Below are 14,290 nucleotides of genomic sequence, written 5' to 3'. Positions count from 1 at the left end.
TAGCATGTACCCAAAAGTACAGACTGCCCGCAGCTGTTGTTGTTGTTGCTTCTTTGGTTAAACTTTGTGCTGCATACATACCCGCATACAAACACGCAGAGACACGATTCTGATGTAAATGTATGCTGTTGAAACTGTACATGATCAAGTCTCCACTTTTGTATATACATATGTGTTGAATAATTTATAATTAATTTGATTAAATAATTTAATTAATATAATTTTAAAATTAATTTGAATTTTCGTTTTTTCCTTTTTGGTGGGAGGTTCAGGGTAGTTAAGTGTTAAGCTCACTCGACTTTATCATTCATTTCTTGTTTATTTTACCGCACACACGGCCATTGCTGGTGTGCCCCAGGGTAGTGTCCTGGGTCTATTTCTATTTTCAATATTTACGGCTGATATTCCCTGCCCTGGATGACGAGCAGCCTGTAGTAGCTGAGGGCAAACCCCTAATAGTTGGCTCTGCTCTACTCATCGCCCTGTAGCTATGAAGCAGCGGATGAGCTGCAGCAATATCTACACAGTGTCCAGATTCTTCTCAGTCGGAGAAAGTACGAGTTTGAGTTTTTTTCGATGCACCCCCCAAGTTTCAATGCTAAAGTCGAGCGGGCTCAAATACCCTGTACCCCCCACAAAAAAGAAACAAATTTTAAAAAAACTTTTAAAATTATTTTAAACAAGATAGAACGCTACAGTCGAGCAAGCCCGACAGTAAAATAGCCTGTACTCTCCACAAAAAGAGAAAAATTAAAAAAAAAAAAAAATTTTAAAAAAAATTAAATTATTAAAAACATGAATGAATGAATTAATTAATTAAATTAAATGAGAATACATGTTTATGTTCAGTTTTAACAGCATACATTTACATCACGTACCTATGCGTGTTTATATGCGTGTATGTATGCAGCACAAAGTTGAACCAAACCAGCAACAACAACAACAGCTGCGGGCAGCGCTGCCGACAGAGGCAGCGCATGAGCAGCGATTTTACTTATGGCTATAACTTTCTTCAGAATTGACCTATCATGATGAAATTTGGCATACGGACACATTAGTACTAGCTGGATGTACCTACCAAAATTGATTTCAAAATTCCGAGAATTACGGAAGTTATAAGAAAAAACACGAATTGCGGGGGAGTGGGGGGGTGCATCGAAAAAAAAACTCAAACTCGTACTTTCTCGGTCTTAGGAGAATATGGAAACCAAGTTTGGTTATTCTAGCTCTTATACTTTCTGAGATCCTTGCGTTCATACGGACAGACGGACGGACGGACAAGGCTATATCGACTCAGCTTCTCATCCTGATCAAGAATATATATACTTTGTGGGGTCTGCCACGCCTCCTTCTGTATGTTACATACATGCGCACAAAACTAGTATAGCCTTTCACCCTTTGGGTACAGGCTATAAAAATTAAGTTAATGTAATTATTTACTAAATACATACTAAAACAAGATAGAACGCTACAGTCGAGCAAGCCCGACAGTAAAATAGCCTGTACTCTCCACAAAAAAGAAAAATTAAAAAAAAAAAATTTTTTTTTTAAATTAAATTATTAAAAAAAATTAATGAATTAATTAATTAAATTAAATTAGAATATATGTTTATGTTTAGTTTTAACAGCATACATTTACATCAAGTACCTATGCGTGTTTATATGCGTGTATGTATGCAGCACAAAGTTGAACCAAAGCAGCAACAACAACAGCTGCGGGCAGCGCTGCCGACAGAGGCAGCGCATGAGCAGCGATTTTACTTATGGCTATAACTTTCTTCAGAATTGACCTATCATGATGAAATTTGGCACACGGACACATTAGTACTAACTGGATGTACCTACCAAAATTGATTTCAAAATTCTGAGAATTACGGAAGTTATAAGAAAAAACACGAATTGCGGGGGAGTGGGGGGGTGCATCGAAAAAAACTCAAACTCGTACTTTCTCGGTCTTAGGAGAATATGGAAACCAAGTTTGGTTATTCTAGCTCTTATACTTTCTGAGATCCTTGCGTTCATACGGACAGACGGACAGACAGACGGACAGACGGACGGACGGACAAGGCTATATCGACTCGGCTTCTCATCCTGATCAAGAATATATATACTTTGTGGGGTCTGCCACGCCTCCTTCTGTGTGTTACATACATGCGCACAAAACTAGTATAGCCTTTCACCCTTTGGGTACAGGCTATAACAAGAGAGAACGCTACAGTCGAGCAAGCCCGACAGTGTAATACCCTGTACCCAGGTAAACTTCCGTCACTGAGTTATATGAGCCCATAGCAGCAGCAAAAAGAGGAAGAAGAAGAGCGAACTTCTCAAAAATAAAATAAACTCGTCCTTTTTCGGACCTAGGAGAATCTGGATACCAACTTTGGTTATTCCAGCTTTTATAGTTTCTGAGATCCTCGCGTTCATCCAGATGGACAGACGGACGGACATGTCTAGATCGATTTCTCTCGCCATGCTGATCAAAAATATATATACTTTATAGGGTCGGAGATGCTTCCTTCTGCATGTTACATACTTTGCACAAACCTAATATACCCTTTTTACTCTACGGGTACAGGGTATAACAAGAGAGAACGCTACAGTCGAGCAAGCCCGACAGTGTAATACCCTGTACCCAGGTAAACTTCCGTCACTGAGTTATATGCGCCCATAGCAGCAGCAAAAAGAGGAAGAAGAAGAGCGAACTTGTTGCTGCAGTTTGTGGGGGTTGTACTGTAGAGAATTTGCTTCGCTAATAACTTTTCTCAGAATTGACCGAATTGGATAAAATTTTAAACAACAGTAGACAATTATATATAAACTATGTGTGCAAAGTTTGGTTGAGGTAGCATTTGAAATGTGGACGCTATTGACGAAATTCTGTAGCGGGGGAAGGGGGGGAAAATTAAAAAAAAAAATTAAACTCGTCCTTACTCGGACCTAGGAGAATCTGGATGCCAACTTTGGTTATTCTAGCTTTTATAGTTTTTGAGATGCTCGCGTTCATCCAGACGGACGGACAGACGGACGGACAGACGGACGGACATGTCTAGATCGATTTCTCTCGTCATGCTGATTCAGAATATATATACTTTATGGGGTCGGAGATGCTTCCTTCTGCATGTTACATACTTTGCACAAACCTAATATACCCTTTTTACCCTACGGGTACAGGGTATAAAAAGGGATATAATTACCAAATTCAAAAATCTTAAAAATTACGGGAGTTTTGGAAAAAAAACACGAATTGTGGGGGAGTGGGGGGTTCATAAAAAAAAAAACTCGTACATTCTCGATCTTAGAAAAATCTGGATACCAAGTTTGGTTGTTCTATCTCTTCTACTTTCTGAGATCGTTGCGTTCATACAGACGGACGGACATGGCTATATCGACTCGGCTTGTCACCCTGATTAAGAATATATATACTTTTGGGGGTCTGCCACGCCTCTTTCTATCTGTTATATACAACCGCACAAAACTAATATAGCCTTTCACCTTTTGGGTACAGGGATATAAATATTCAGAACATACATACATACATAAATGGAGACATATTCCAGTTGGTAATTATGAGTCTGTATGCCAAGGTTCACAATGATAGGCCGATTTAACAGGAAGTTATCACTGCCTGCAGCTGTTGTTGTTGTTACTGCTTTGCACAGACACACACAAACACTCATAGACACGCATTATTATTCTGCGCATACATATGTACAGAATATTTCAAAATCGGGACACCACTTTAGCTTCTCTACTTGTTTTACTTTTGCTTTAGTTTTTTGTTATATTGCAAAAAATCAAGTTACTTTAATTTAAAAACACATTAAACAAGCTAAAACTTAAAAAAAAGATGTAAGTATCCTCTGAAGCGGTCAGTCCCCTTATATATATAGTATATAAATAATCGGCATGGTGTGTCAATATAGCCCTGTCAGCATGTCACTCAGTATGAACATTGAGTACTTTTGAGCTATAAGATCTGCGTATTCAGACTAATTTTTTCACAAGACATACTGATTGTTTCATTTATATAAATAGGTACCAAATGTCCCACTATAACATGCAGCATTCATCTTAAAGTCATTATATACAAATATTTAAGATCTTTACATTTTTAGAATTAAATAATGTTGAAACATTCTACAAAAGTAAGCCTGCAATGAATCCACACAAAGATTTGGCTATGAGTTATGAGAAATATTACTTCTCGTACTTAATTGGTTAGTCTAAAAAGCTGAATCCATCTAGCATCTAGATTGTCTGTCATCCGGAATAAGCCCTTTTTTGGAATGACCTGGAATAAAATGGATCAATAAGAATTGTTTGGTATTATGTCAAAAAGAATATTCTCACCAACTTTTAAATGTCGTGTAGCTGCAAAATAAATTAAAAAATTAAAAATTCAAAGTTTATTATTTATTGACTTTCTTTCTTTGCGTAGATATATTTAAACAAATTGATTTCCTTATGTTAAAGTTTGTATCAAAAGTCCCAGACAAACTCTCTTCAACATTTAAGGTATTTGAAACCAATTCAAATTCCTTTACTGAGTTCAGTACATAAAATTCAAAACAACATAAATAAATTTAAATTTGTTACATGTAATACATATTTCTTTCTTTGGAGAATTGATTTATTTCCAGGACTTTAATGAAAACATGCTTGATCATTCTTATTAAGCAATTTCAATACATATTTATTTATTTTTCTTCTTCTTGTTTAACCCTTTATTTATTCCAGCACATAGCGTCTCTGGAAGTGATGAAGGAATTTAAGGGTCGCTTGTTTATTTCTTTTTGGCATGCATATGAGATTTCTGTAATATAACTATTGTACTTATTTCTTTTCCGGGCATTTCGAAATTTTAAGGCGCCAGTACATAAATAAATAAATACATCTATAGTATAGGCTTACATAAATTGTTCTAGCTAACACTAAACATCTAACTTAAATTACAAACAGAATGTGTACATAATTACAAAGTGAGTTTCAGTTGATGGTGAGCTTTAGTTTGAAATTACATTTTTTAGTATTTGTGGTCATTGACCTTGAGTGGCTGTTTCTCTACCATCTCCTTACCCGGCTCCAGATACAGATCGCCAAGGTTTTTTTTACCAAAATTCTCACCATCCTCAATTGTCTCGAGCGTGGGCTTGTTGTGAGTCTCCGGCAGAAGTAGGGACAAAAAGCCGCCAGCTAATGCGAGAGCCCCGCAAATCCCCAGGGGCAAGGGTCGCCAAATCACGCTTAGCATTTCAAGCGATGGTGCCAGTGTGCCAGCAATGCGCGCCATCATTGACGAGGCGCCCATTCCCATGTTTCGCACCACAGTGGGAAACTGCTCAGAGGAAAACATGTAGACAGTGCCGTAGGAGGCAGTGATGGCCAACTTGCCTGTCATTGCGCATGTGATGAGCAGCCAGTTCATGTGCTCTGGCACGAAGGTAGTGAGCAACAGGGTGGCGCCAGCAGTCAACATACAGCCACACAGGATAGAGCGACGACCCCACCTGTTGAGCGTGAGCAATAGAAATATATATCCGGGTATCTCCACAGCACCCGAAATAAAGAAGTTCTGCAGCTGGTTCTCCCCCAAAATGCTAGTATTCCAGGACAGCCCGTAATAAATACCGCTTATGACGAACCAGTCGAAAAAGATGAGGAGCGTCTTATGGCGCAGATTCGGGTGGCGGAAAAGATCAAACACAGTAGCCGGCTTCGCCTTAACCTGTTTCTTCGTTGCATTGTCATTTTCATTGGCGCTGGCGTCCTCTTCCAACAGATCGCTGAGAGTCTCATTTGATATTTTGACGCCATTGAAATGTGCCGCTTTCTGGATGTTGTCGATGGCACACTGCGTCCGTCCTTTTGATACCAGCCAGCGTGTTGACTCGGGCACAATCCAATAATAAGATAGGAAGAACAGTCCCGGGAGCGTTAGAGCAATTTGCAAATTGCGCCAGTCATGTATGAAGTAGGCAAAGCCAACGATTAGCATGTAGCCCGCGGAGAAAAACATCATGACAAATATGCCAGCATAAACACGCTTTGCAGGACCCATCATTTCCATGGCTATTACGTAGGCCACCAGAAATACACCCTGCGTAGTCGCGCCCACAAACATGCGTGCCAGGGTGAAGCTAAAGTATTCAGGAGCGAGGCCTGCCAGCACGCCAAATGTTACCTGAATAACTAGGGAGGCGAAGAAGATGGGCTTGCGTCCAAACTTGTCACTCAAATGTCCAAAAGTAATGCTCCCAAGCAAAACGCCCACCATGAAGGCGCTATTGCTCATCCACGCCAACGATTTACGTCCACAGACCAGGTTTAATTCACTCACGGCACTGCTCTCGTATTTCGAGTGATCATAGATGTAACGACTGCAGCTCCTCGTGCCGTTCGTCGTCCACGGCTGACTGCCATTCAAATAAGCCTCGCTATAGTTCGCATTGTAATACTCGCAAGCCTGTCCCTTCTTTTGCTCAGAGGGATACGACAGATTCCACAGCTCTGGCGATAGGTCGTAGTCGCTGCTATTCGATGGTTCAAAAGGCAAAGCGCAGCGGTAATTTAACTTGGCTAGCAGAAAAACGCCGGCCATTTTATGTAAGGCAACTTGTACGGCAGTGAGGCAAATAAGAAAGTATATGACCTTCTGATATCGTCCAAAGTCACCCAACAGCACTATTACATCGTCGTAACCCATGGCTTAACATATAGTTTTCTAGATGCAACCTCAGGATATTTAGTTCTCAGTTCTCAACGTCTTTATGCTTCAACGACTATTGCGCGTATGACTCCGGAAAGTTGCGAGCACGTTGATTTATGTGTTTTGACGAGCCGGCCTCTGATTCACGGCCGACCGACCAAGCAAGCTGCGCTTTATTTCGGCTTTGCCTGTCTTTTTCACCTCTCTCCAATCGGACGACGCTGGCTGCGGCTACTATGACGACGGTGACGTGTACTTTGGCCCGACAACAACAACAACATGAAAATCGGATGATGACAAACACAAAAAGCACATGGAGAGGCCGAAACACCGGCGAGACCGGCATTTATTTTCGTTGCTGCTCTTTCGATGAATTCGTAGAAATAATTGCTAATGTGAGTGAGCCAAAACCAAATGGAAGATACCAAAACATGTAGAGGGGAGTGCGAAAATATGGACAACTTTTTAGCGATAGCACGATGACCGAACATTCGCCACCCTCGGCAAACAAACACAACTGAACTGTTCACTCAAAGCCAACCTGCCAGCGCTTTGTTTCGGGTGTTCACATTCATCAAAGGTACACACACATACATACATACATCCATACTTATGTTCATACACTTGTACGAATAACATAATATACATATGTACATACATACATATGCTGTCGTGCATGCGCATTCTCTCGACACACTCAAAGTTGTTATTGCACTCTCACAGCAGCGGTCGTGGAACACAGAAGGTTGGACATTTTGGCATTGCGCAAGTCTCTTCATGTGACGTCACATGATATTTGCATGATGTCTATATTGTGACTTCTTTTAAGACTGTCCCTTTTTGGTGTAAGCCGAGTGCGCCATTGCGAATATTACTTGATTTAGATATAGACATATGTATATGTACATTTGAAACACAAATATCGAAGGCCAGCCACAGGCGGAAGGACATGTGTAGAGCTCGTTCATTTATCGCACGCTCGCTATATCGGACTTGCCTTACACGCAGTGGACTATATAATGATGTACTTGAACAGTAAGAGTACAGAATTTAATGCCATACCTGCTCGCTTTTTACCAACGACTCAGTTAGTTAGTTCGGCACAATGGTACTCGTTTCTTTTGAGTGACTTACTTCTTGGCTCGTTCTCTCCAATAACAATGCGAGAGTTGCAACAACAACCCCTAAACGGCAAAGAGCGTCCGCATTTCAATTGAAACGGGCGTAGGAATGGCTCTATTCTTGCCAACGCCGACCCAATTTGCGCTACAAAAATTGACAGCTCTAATTGGATACCCATAGTTATCTAACGCAGACAGACAGATTTTTGAATTAGGAATATCTTCAACAAAATATCATTGTCATCAACCAGGCGGAAACAGATGGAAACAAAATACACCTAAGGCTCAAACTTATTTACATTTGCAAGTCGTATTATTATTGGATTGGAGTAGCAATCATTCCTGTCCGCCCAGTGAGTTAAGATATTTTGGGTATTGAATCTAAATATAAATAAATACATACATATGTACTATTTATCCACATCAATTGAGACTTGTCGAATTCAATCAAAAACAAATAAACGACGAGTGGAGAGCGAATCGTACGATCGCCGATCCTCAATTAGTCTCAATTAGAAAGCGCACCACATATGTAGTTATTAAAAACTGACGGGTCTGATTCAAGAACAAAATATCGTGCGATGCATTGTGCAAGAAAATAACAACAGGTTATGGAGGCGGTTGGTTCCAGAATTCGTTGAAACTGCAATCAAATCTTTTATTGATTCTTTCTACGCCATACAGGGCCATCTAAATGGTTGCTCTATATTGTTCACCCATTTCGTTGCAACTGCAATTGAAGCGAATAAAGAGCAAATTAGTATCAACTTGAAAATGAATGATATAGCCACCTGGCTCACCCCATTTGGACCCGAATATCACGGGGCAGCCGCCATGCTCAGCTCTTGGATCAACATTCAATTTCTTGTCCATGTTATGCCAATAAATGGCGCTTCCTTTTTTTGGAACAACTGTCAAATTTAGGTAGGTAAATACAGTTGAACCTCCCCGCGGCACATTATTGAGCTGAATTAAATATATTTATAATAAAGTATGTAAATAAGTAACGGTCAGTGGAACACTCACATAGAAAAGGACGGTAGCAATGCGATTATTGTTGAAAGCGTCCTGCAAGTTAAGTTAAAGTCCCACTTATAAGAAGGGTATACAACCATTTACTTACTTCTCCGTCAAAGTAATCTTTATGCGGTCCATAGCAACCACCAAGTCCATAATTAAGCACGTACAGCAGATCCCTACCCTTCATCGAAAGGCCTGTCATATCGGTAATGCGCTGCATAATCCTTGCGGTATATATTCCCGCATCGTGCGTTAGGAACGCTCCTTTTGATACACGATCTGAGAGCGGAGCCTTCGAAGTTACAATAGTTTCACTAGCTTCTAGATTGGGCATCGATAGCTCTTTTATCTCTTCAATTTCGCTTTCATATATTACATCATGATAAACTGCCACATACGGATCCAGGTACAGTGGCTCAACTTTAAAGGGTGCCAGCCATAAAAATGATTCCTCAATTGATGTTCCATAGTAGTAATGACAATGCAGTTCGGGTACATGGACAAGCTCACCCCGACACAAGCTTCTAAACGTTTCAAAATTGAAATCATATTTCTTAGCTGTTGAATTTTTTCGTACAAATATTTGAGACTTTACGTGCTGCCACTGCCTATATAGACCAATATCGTGTGGAGCCATGCTCAAGGCCTTTCCTAGAGCACTCCAAGCGTCTGCGTTTCTGTCTACAAAAATGAATTATCTTGAAGGGGTTTGGAATAAAAATTGATGTTCGTTGCCACACTTATTTGCAATAGACTTGCTGCATAGGCCTGCCAGCATCGTGTTCGACCAAAACCGAGTAGTTCGGGCCACGGCGTGTAGGGGCTTGTGACAGTACCAAGCCGAAACCACTGCGAAGCGATTTCGTAGTATTCGTTGCTATTGGCATATTGGCCCAAAGCATAGCAGTCCACGGCAGTGAATGTTGCGCTATGTTTTAAATTGGATTAATCAGATTAACTGTGCAGATTTGTTTAGCCGGAGCTCTCACTCGTATTGTTTGCCAAAGAGCAGACCATTAGCAACATCTTGAGGTCTTAGTTTATAGGTGTCTACAATTCGTAATATGGACTCTGCTCCATCTGCAAGGTCTTTCTTTGTGGGGCAATAGCGTCGATAATGTTGTAGATCTTCCCGAATGGCTGTATGGAAAATGAAAATATTTGTATGACATTAAGTATTAGGAAACTTCTAGAGCACACAACGGGACATGTACCTTCTATTTCCAGGTTTTTCATAAAAGTAAGCCACTGGGGCCAGTCCATAGTTAAATGTCGTAGCATGGCATATCTAATGAAAGGCGAAAATTCTGAAATTGCGTTTTGCTCATGCATATTTAGCTGTGCTTTCATATGTTCTAGCGCACTGGGAAAGAAACAATATTCAAGAATCTTTATTAATTTGCTATTCATACCTATTTTTCCCCAAACTAAAACTGCATTCCATTTGTGTCAAAAGAATTAAATCTGTTTAATAGTATTACCGTGAACTACCATCCATATGAGAAACAATATACCTACGAGTATGTATTTCGAATTCTCACAAATAACTTTCAGACCCCAAAAACTCGTTCATCCTGCTTCTGGAGCGGGTAGACGATCAATAATTCTATTATTGAGTTCCAAGCGGAACTATGAATATACATATGACGCCCGTCTGCCGTCATACTTACGTCATATGGCCTTTTAAGCAACTTGAACAACATATTTTTTTAACGATTTACATTATTCTCTTAATGGACAAATAAATAGGTTATTTGCATAAGATGTAAGGGTATGAAATTGTAAGAATGGACACTTACCCATACACCATAGTCAATTTATTTTGCAGCTCCCACATGTATTTTTGTAAAAACAAAAGCAACAATGCTTTTAACTTTAACATATAAACTAACTCGGCAATAGATCCGGCATGCGATTGTTCAGGCTCGCGTTTGCTGGTCAATTTTTGGCTGTCCGACCCATGAAGTGCTACCAAAATTAAACTAATGGTTAATACTAGCATAATGCGTTGCATTTTCCGCAGTAAGATTTTTAACTTTATAACTTCAAAAACGTCACCCACTAAATGTAATGAAATACCAAAAAATAAATAAATGTCGCATTTCTGTAGCAAATTGATTTTAAGCGTTCTTCTTCCCTTCATCTGAAGGGTACAATGGTCTTGCAAAATGCTAGAGTACAGTAGGCTGAACTCTTAAATACCCTGTACCCACGTCCGTCCGTCTGATCTCAGAAACTATAAAAGCTAGAATAATGGTATCCCGATTCTCCCAGGTCCGAGAAAGGACGAGTTTATTTTATTTTTTGGAATTCCCCCCTTCCGTCGAGCTATGTATTTTTGATTTTATTAATTGTATTTCATTAGTTTACTTTTAAAACAAGAGAGAACGCTACAGTCGAGCAAGCCCGCCAATGAAATACGGAGATGCTTCCTTCTGTCTGTTACAAGGTGCGTTCCAAAGTAGACAGAACTTTTTGAATCTTGCGCCCCCTGGTGACGCTATCTATATGTCGACTGGTGCGTTCGAATCTGCTATCTTTATCGATTGTCCAGTGAGAATTTCATGACATTTCATCGATTTGAAGTGAAGTTATTGCGTTTTAAGTGTCAGTATGTTTGTGTTATCGGTGTGAAAATGAGCTTCGAACAAAGAGCTAGGGATGTAAAAAAACATCGATGTATCGAGCATCGACGATGTTTTTACAACGATGCATCGATGTTTTCCGATGTTTTTTTGCTTGCGATGCATCGTCGATGCATCGATGTTTGCCCAAACATCGAACATTTTTCAAGTTCTGTTGGGCGGTCACATTTATTTGTGTGGTCTACCGGTGTAGGTATTTTTGTATTTTAATTTTGTTCTTGTTTTAATTAAAATGTGTATTTAATTATATATTTTATAAATTGTTAAGCATTTAATCTACATTTTGTAATATATAAAATGCCAAAGTAAGTTTTTCTATACATTTTTAAATGTAAAAAGTGTGCGTATAGCCACATGACTAAAATGTCTAACTGCATATGCACATATATACATACATATGTATGTCAAAGATTTAATTGGAATTTAAATTTTTTAGAATCCCATCTAAGGCAAGTTTCTGTTGGTCATTTTTCAAAAAAATTGACTCTACGACTGCAAAATGTAATTTATGCTCCAGAATTTTTAAAACTGCTGGAAACACGACAAATATGCAGGGGCATTTGCGAAATATACATCAAATAACCCCAGAACAACAAAATGCTTCAAAAGTAAACAATACCTCACAACCTTTGAACACAATTATTTTAAAGGACAACAGCAACGTTCCGGCCAGATCCAATGTAATTCCATTAATTCGTCAACCGTCCATACAAGAAAGTTTCTATGCTATTAACGACTTTGCGCCTGAAGGACAAAAAACAAAAAGAATTAATGAGGCTTTAACATTTTTAATAGCGAAAGACCTACAGCCCTTCTCCATTGTGGAAAACGAAGGGTTTACAAATTTGATGGCTACTGTGGCACCACAGTATAAAATGCCTTCCAGGTATAAAGTTACTGCCTGGGTAGACGAAAAATATAATAGTATGAAAACACTGTGGAAGCATAGAATTTCAGGAAAAAATGTAACGTTAACAACAGACATATGGAGCGATAGTAAGTCTATGCGGAGCTTTTTGGGTATTACGGCCCATTTTGAAATAGAGCTTGAATTATCATCATTGAACCTGGGAGTTTTGGAGCTAAGCGAACGTCACACTGGGGAATATTTAAGCAAAACTCTTTTAAAATTTTGCGAGGATTGGGATATTCCACAAGATAATATAACGGCAGTTGTGACCGATAATGGCAGCAATGTTGTTAAGGCTGTGGAACTCGCATTTGGTAAACAAAAACATATTCCGTGCTTTGCCCACACAATTAATTTAATTGCCAGATCTGTGTTTCGCATAGACAAAATCGACACAGTCGTTGGCAAGGTAAAAGGCATAACAACATTTTTTAAGCAAAGCTGTGTTGCCAGCGATGAGCTCCGCAAACGAACAGAAAAAAGACTAATTCAAGATGTTGTTACCCGATGGAACAGCACTTTCTATATGATCGAGCGATTTTTAGAGGTCGTAAACCATATTAATGATGTGCTGGTTACTATACGTACTGATCTGCAAATGGTGACTGGAATAGATCTCGATTTACTGTCAAATTTGCTGTTAATACTACGCCCTCTCGAAGAAGCAACCAGAGAACTGAGTGACCAAAAATATTGCACAGCTGGAATGATAATTCTAGTCATTAACATTTTAATTACAAAATTGTCAGGCCTAGGCTTAAGTTCTGCAGAGGATTGCAAAGATTTAATTTTGTTGGAGATTGATAGACGGATGGGTGCAGTTGAGAAGGTATATTGAATGAAATATTATTTATTGAAAATTAATAATTATGTATCATTTAAGGTTCCACTTTTGGCTGCGGCTACCATTTTGGACCCACGTTTTAAAAAGATCCATTTTAGGGATCCTTTATATTGCGCAAATGCATGCTTAACAAGATAGAACGCTACAGTCGAGCAAGCCCGACAGTAAAATAGCCTGTACTCTCCACAAAAAAGAAAAATTAAAAAAAAAAAATTAAAAAAAAAAAAATTAAAAAAAAAATTAAATTATTAAAAAAAATGAATGAATGAATTAATTAATTAAATTAAATGAGAATACATGTTTATGTTCAGTTTTAACAGCATACATTTACATCACGTAGCTATGCGTGTTTATATGCGTGTATGTATGCAGCACAAAGTTGAACCAAAGCAGCAACAACAACAACATTTTACTTATGGCTATAACTTTCTACAGAATTGACCTATCATGATGAAATTTGGCATACGGACACATTAGTACTAACTGGATGTACCTACCAAAATTGATTTCAAAATTCCGAGAATTACGGAAGTTATAAGAAAAAACACGAATTGCGGGGGAGTGGGGGGGGGGGGGGTGCATCGAAAAAAAACTCAAACTCGTACTTTCTCGGCCTTAGGAGAATATGGAAACCAAGTTTGGTTATTCTAGCTCTTATACTTTCTGAGATCCTTGCGTTCATACGGACAGACGGACAGACAGACGGACAGACGGACGGACGGACAAGGCTATATCGACTCGGCTTCTCATCCTGATCAATAATATATATACTTTGTGGGGTCTGCCACGCCTCCTTCTGTGTGTTACATACATGCGCACAAAACTAGTATAGCCTTTCACCCTTTGGGTACAGGCTATAAAAATTAAAACCAAGATGCAACCAATAAGCGAAGTCTCTATCGCTGCAACAACACTGACACCAACAGCAGATTCATTTTGGGATCACCACCACTATCTTGCAGAAACATTTAAACCTAACGAAGATGTGGAAGAGGAGATGAATGCATATCTTAGAATTCCCATAGCCAAAATTAACACGAATCC

At 39.2% G+C, this 14,290-nt stretch overlaps 2 protein-coding genes across 2 annotated transcripts; both read right to left on the bottom strand.

Moving 5' to 3' along the window:
- Positions 1–4,666: 4,666 nt before the first annotated feature.
- On the bottom strand, positions 4,667–7,199 carry LOC115625135 (organic cation transporter-like protein). Its single transcript, XM_030520054.1, has one exon. The coding sequence runs from the start codon at positions 6,701–6,703 to the stop codon at positions 5,024–5,026; it is 1,680 nt and encodes a 559-aa protein (XP_030375914.1). The 5' UTR covers positions 6,704–7,199; the 3' UTR covers positions 4,667–5,023.
- A 1,242-nt stretch (positions 7,200–8,441) lies between these two features.
- Positions 8,442–10,861, bottom strand: LOC115625480 (prolyl 4-hydroxylase subunit alpha-2-like). The gene is made up of 8 exons (XM_030520529.1): positions 10,647–10,861; positions 10,062–10,210; positions 9,837–9,987; positions 9,588–9,775; positions 8,951–9,528; positions 8,854–8,895; positions 8,628–8,793; positions 8,442–8,557 (listed from the first exon to the last, which is right to left on the bottom strand). Exons 1-8 carry the CDS (start codon positions 10,859–10,861, stop codon positions 8,499–8,501), a joined length of 1,548 nt encoding a protein of 515 aa, XP_030376389.1. The 3' UTR covers positions 8,442–8,498.
- Between the last annotated feature and the right edge of the window lie 3,429 nt (positions 10,862–14,290).

The sequence above is a fragment of the Scaptodrosophila lebanonensis genome, unplaced genomic scaffold (genome assembly GCF_003285725.1).
Source record: "Scaptodrosophila lebanonensis strain 11010-0011.00,11010-0021.00 unplaced genomic scaffold, SlebRS2 tig00000072-arrow-pilon, whole genome shotgun sequence".
Lineage (NCBI taxonomy): Eukaryota > Metazoa > Arthropoda > Insecta > Diptera > Drosophilidae > Scaptodrosophila > Scaptodrosophila lebanonensis.
The sequence above is the reverse complement of the archived record's forward strand: the minus strand, read 5'-3'. Positions and strand labels throughout refer to the sequence as shown.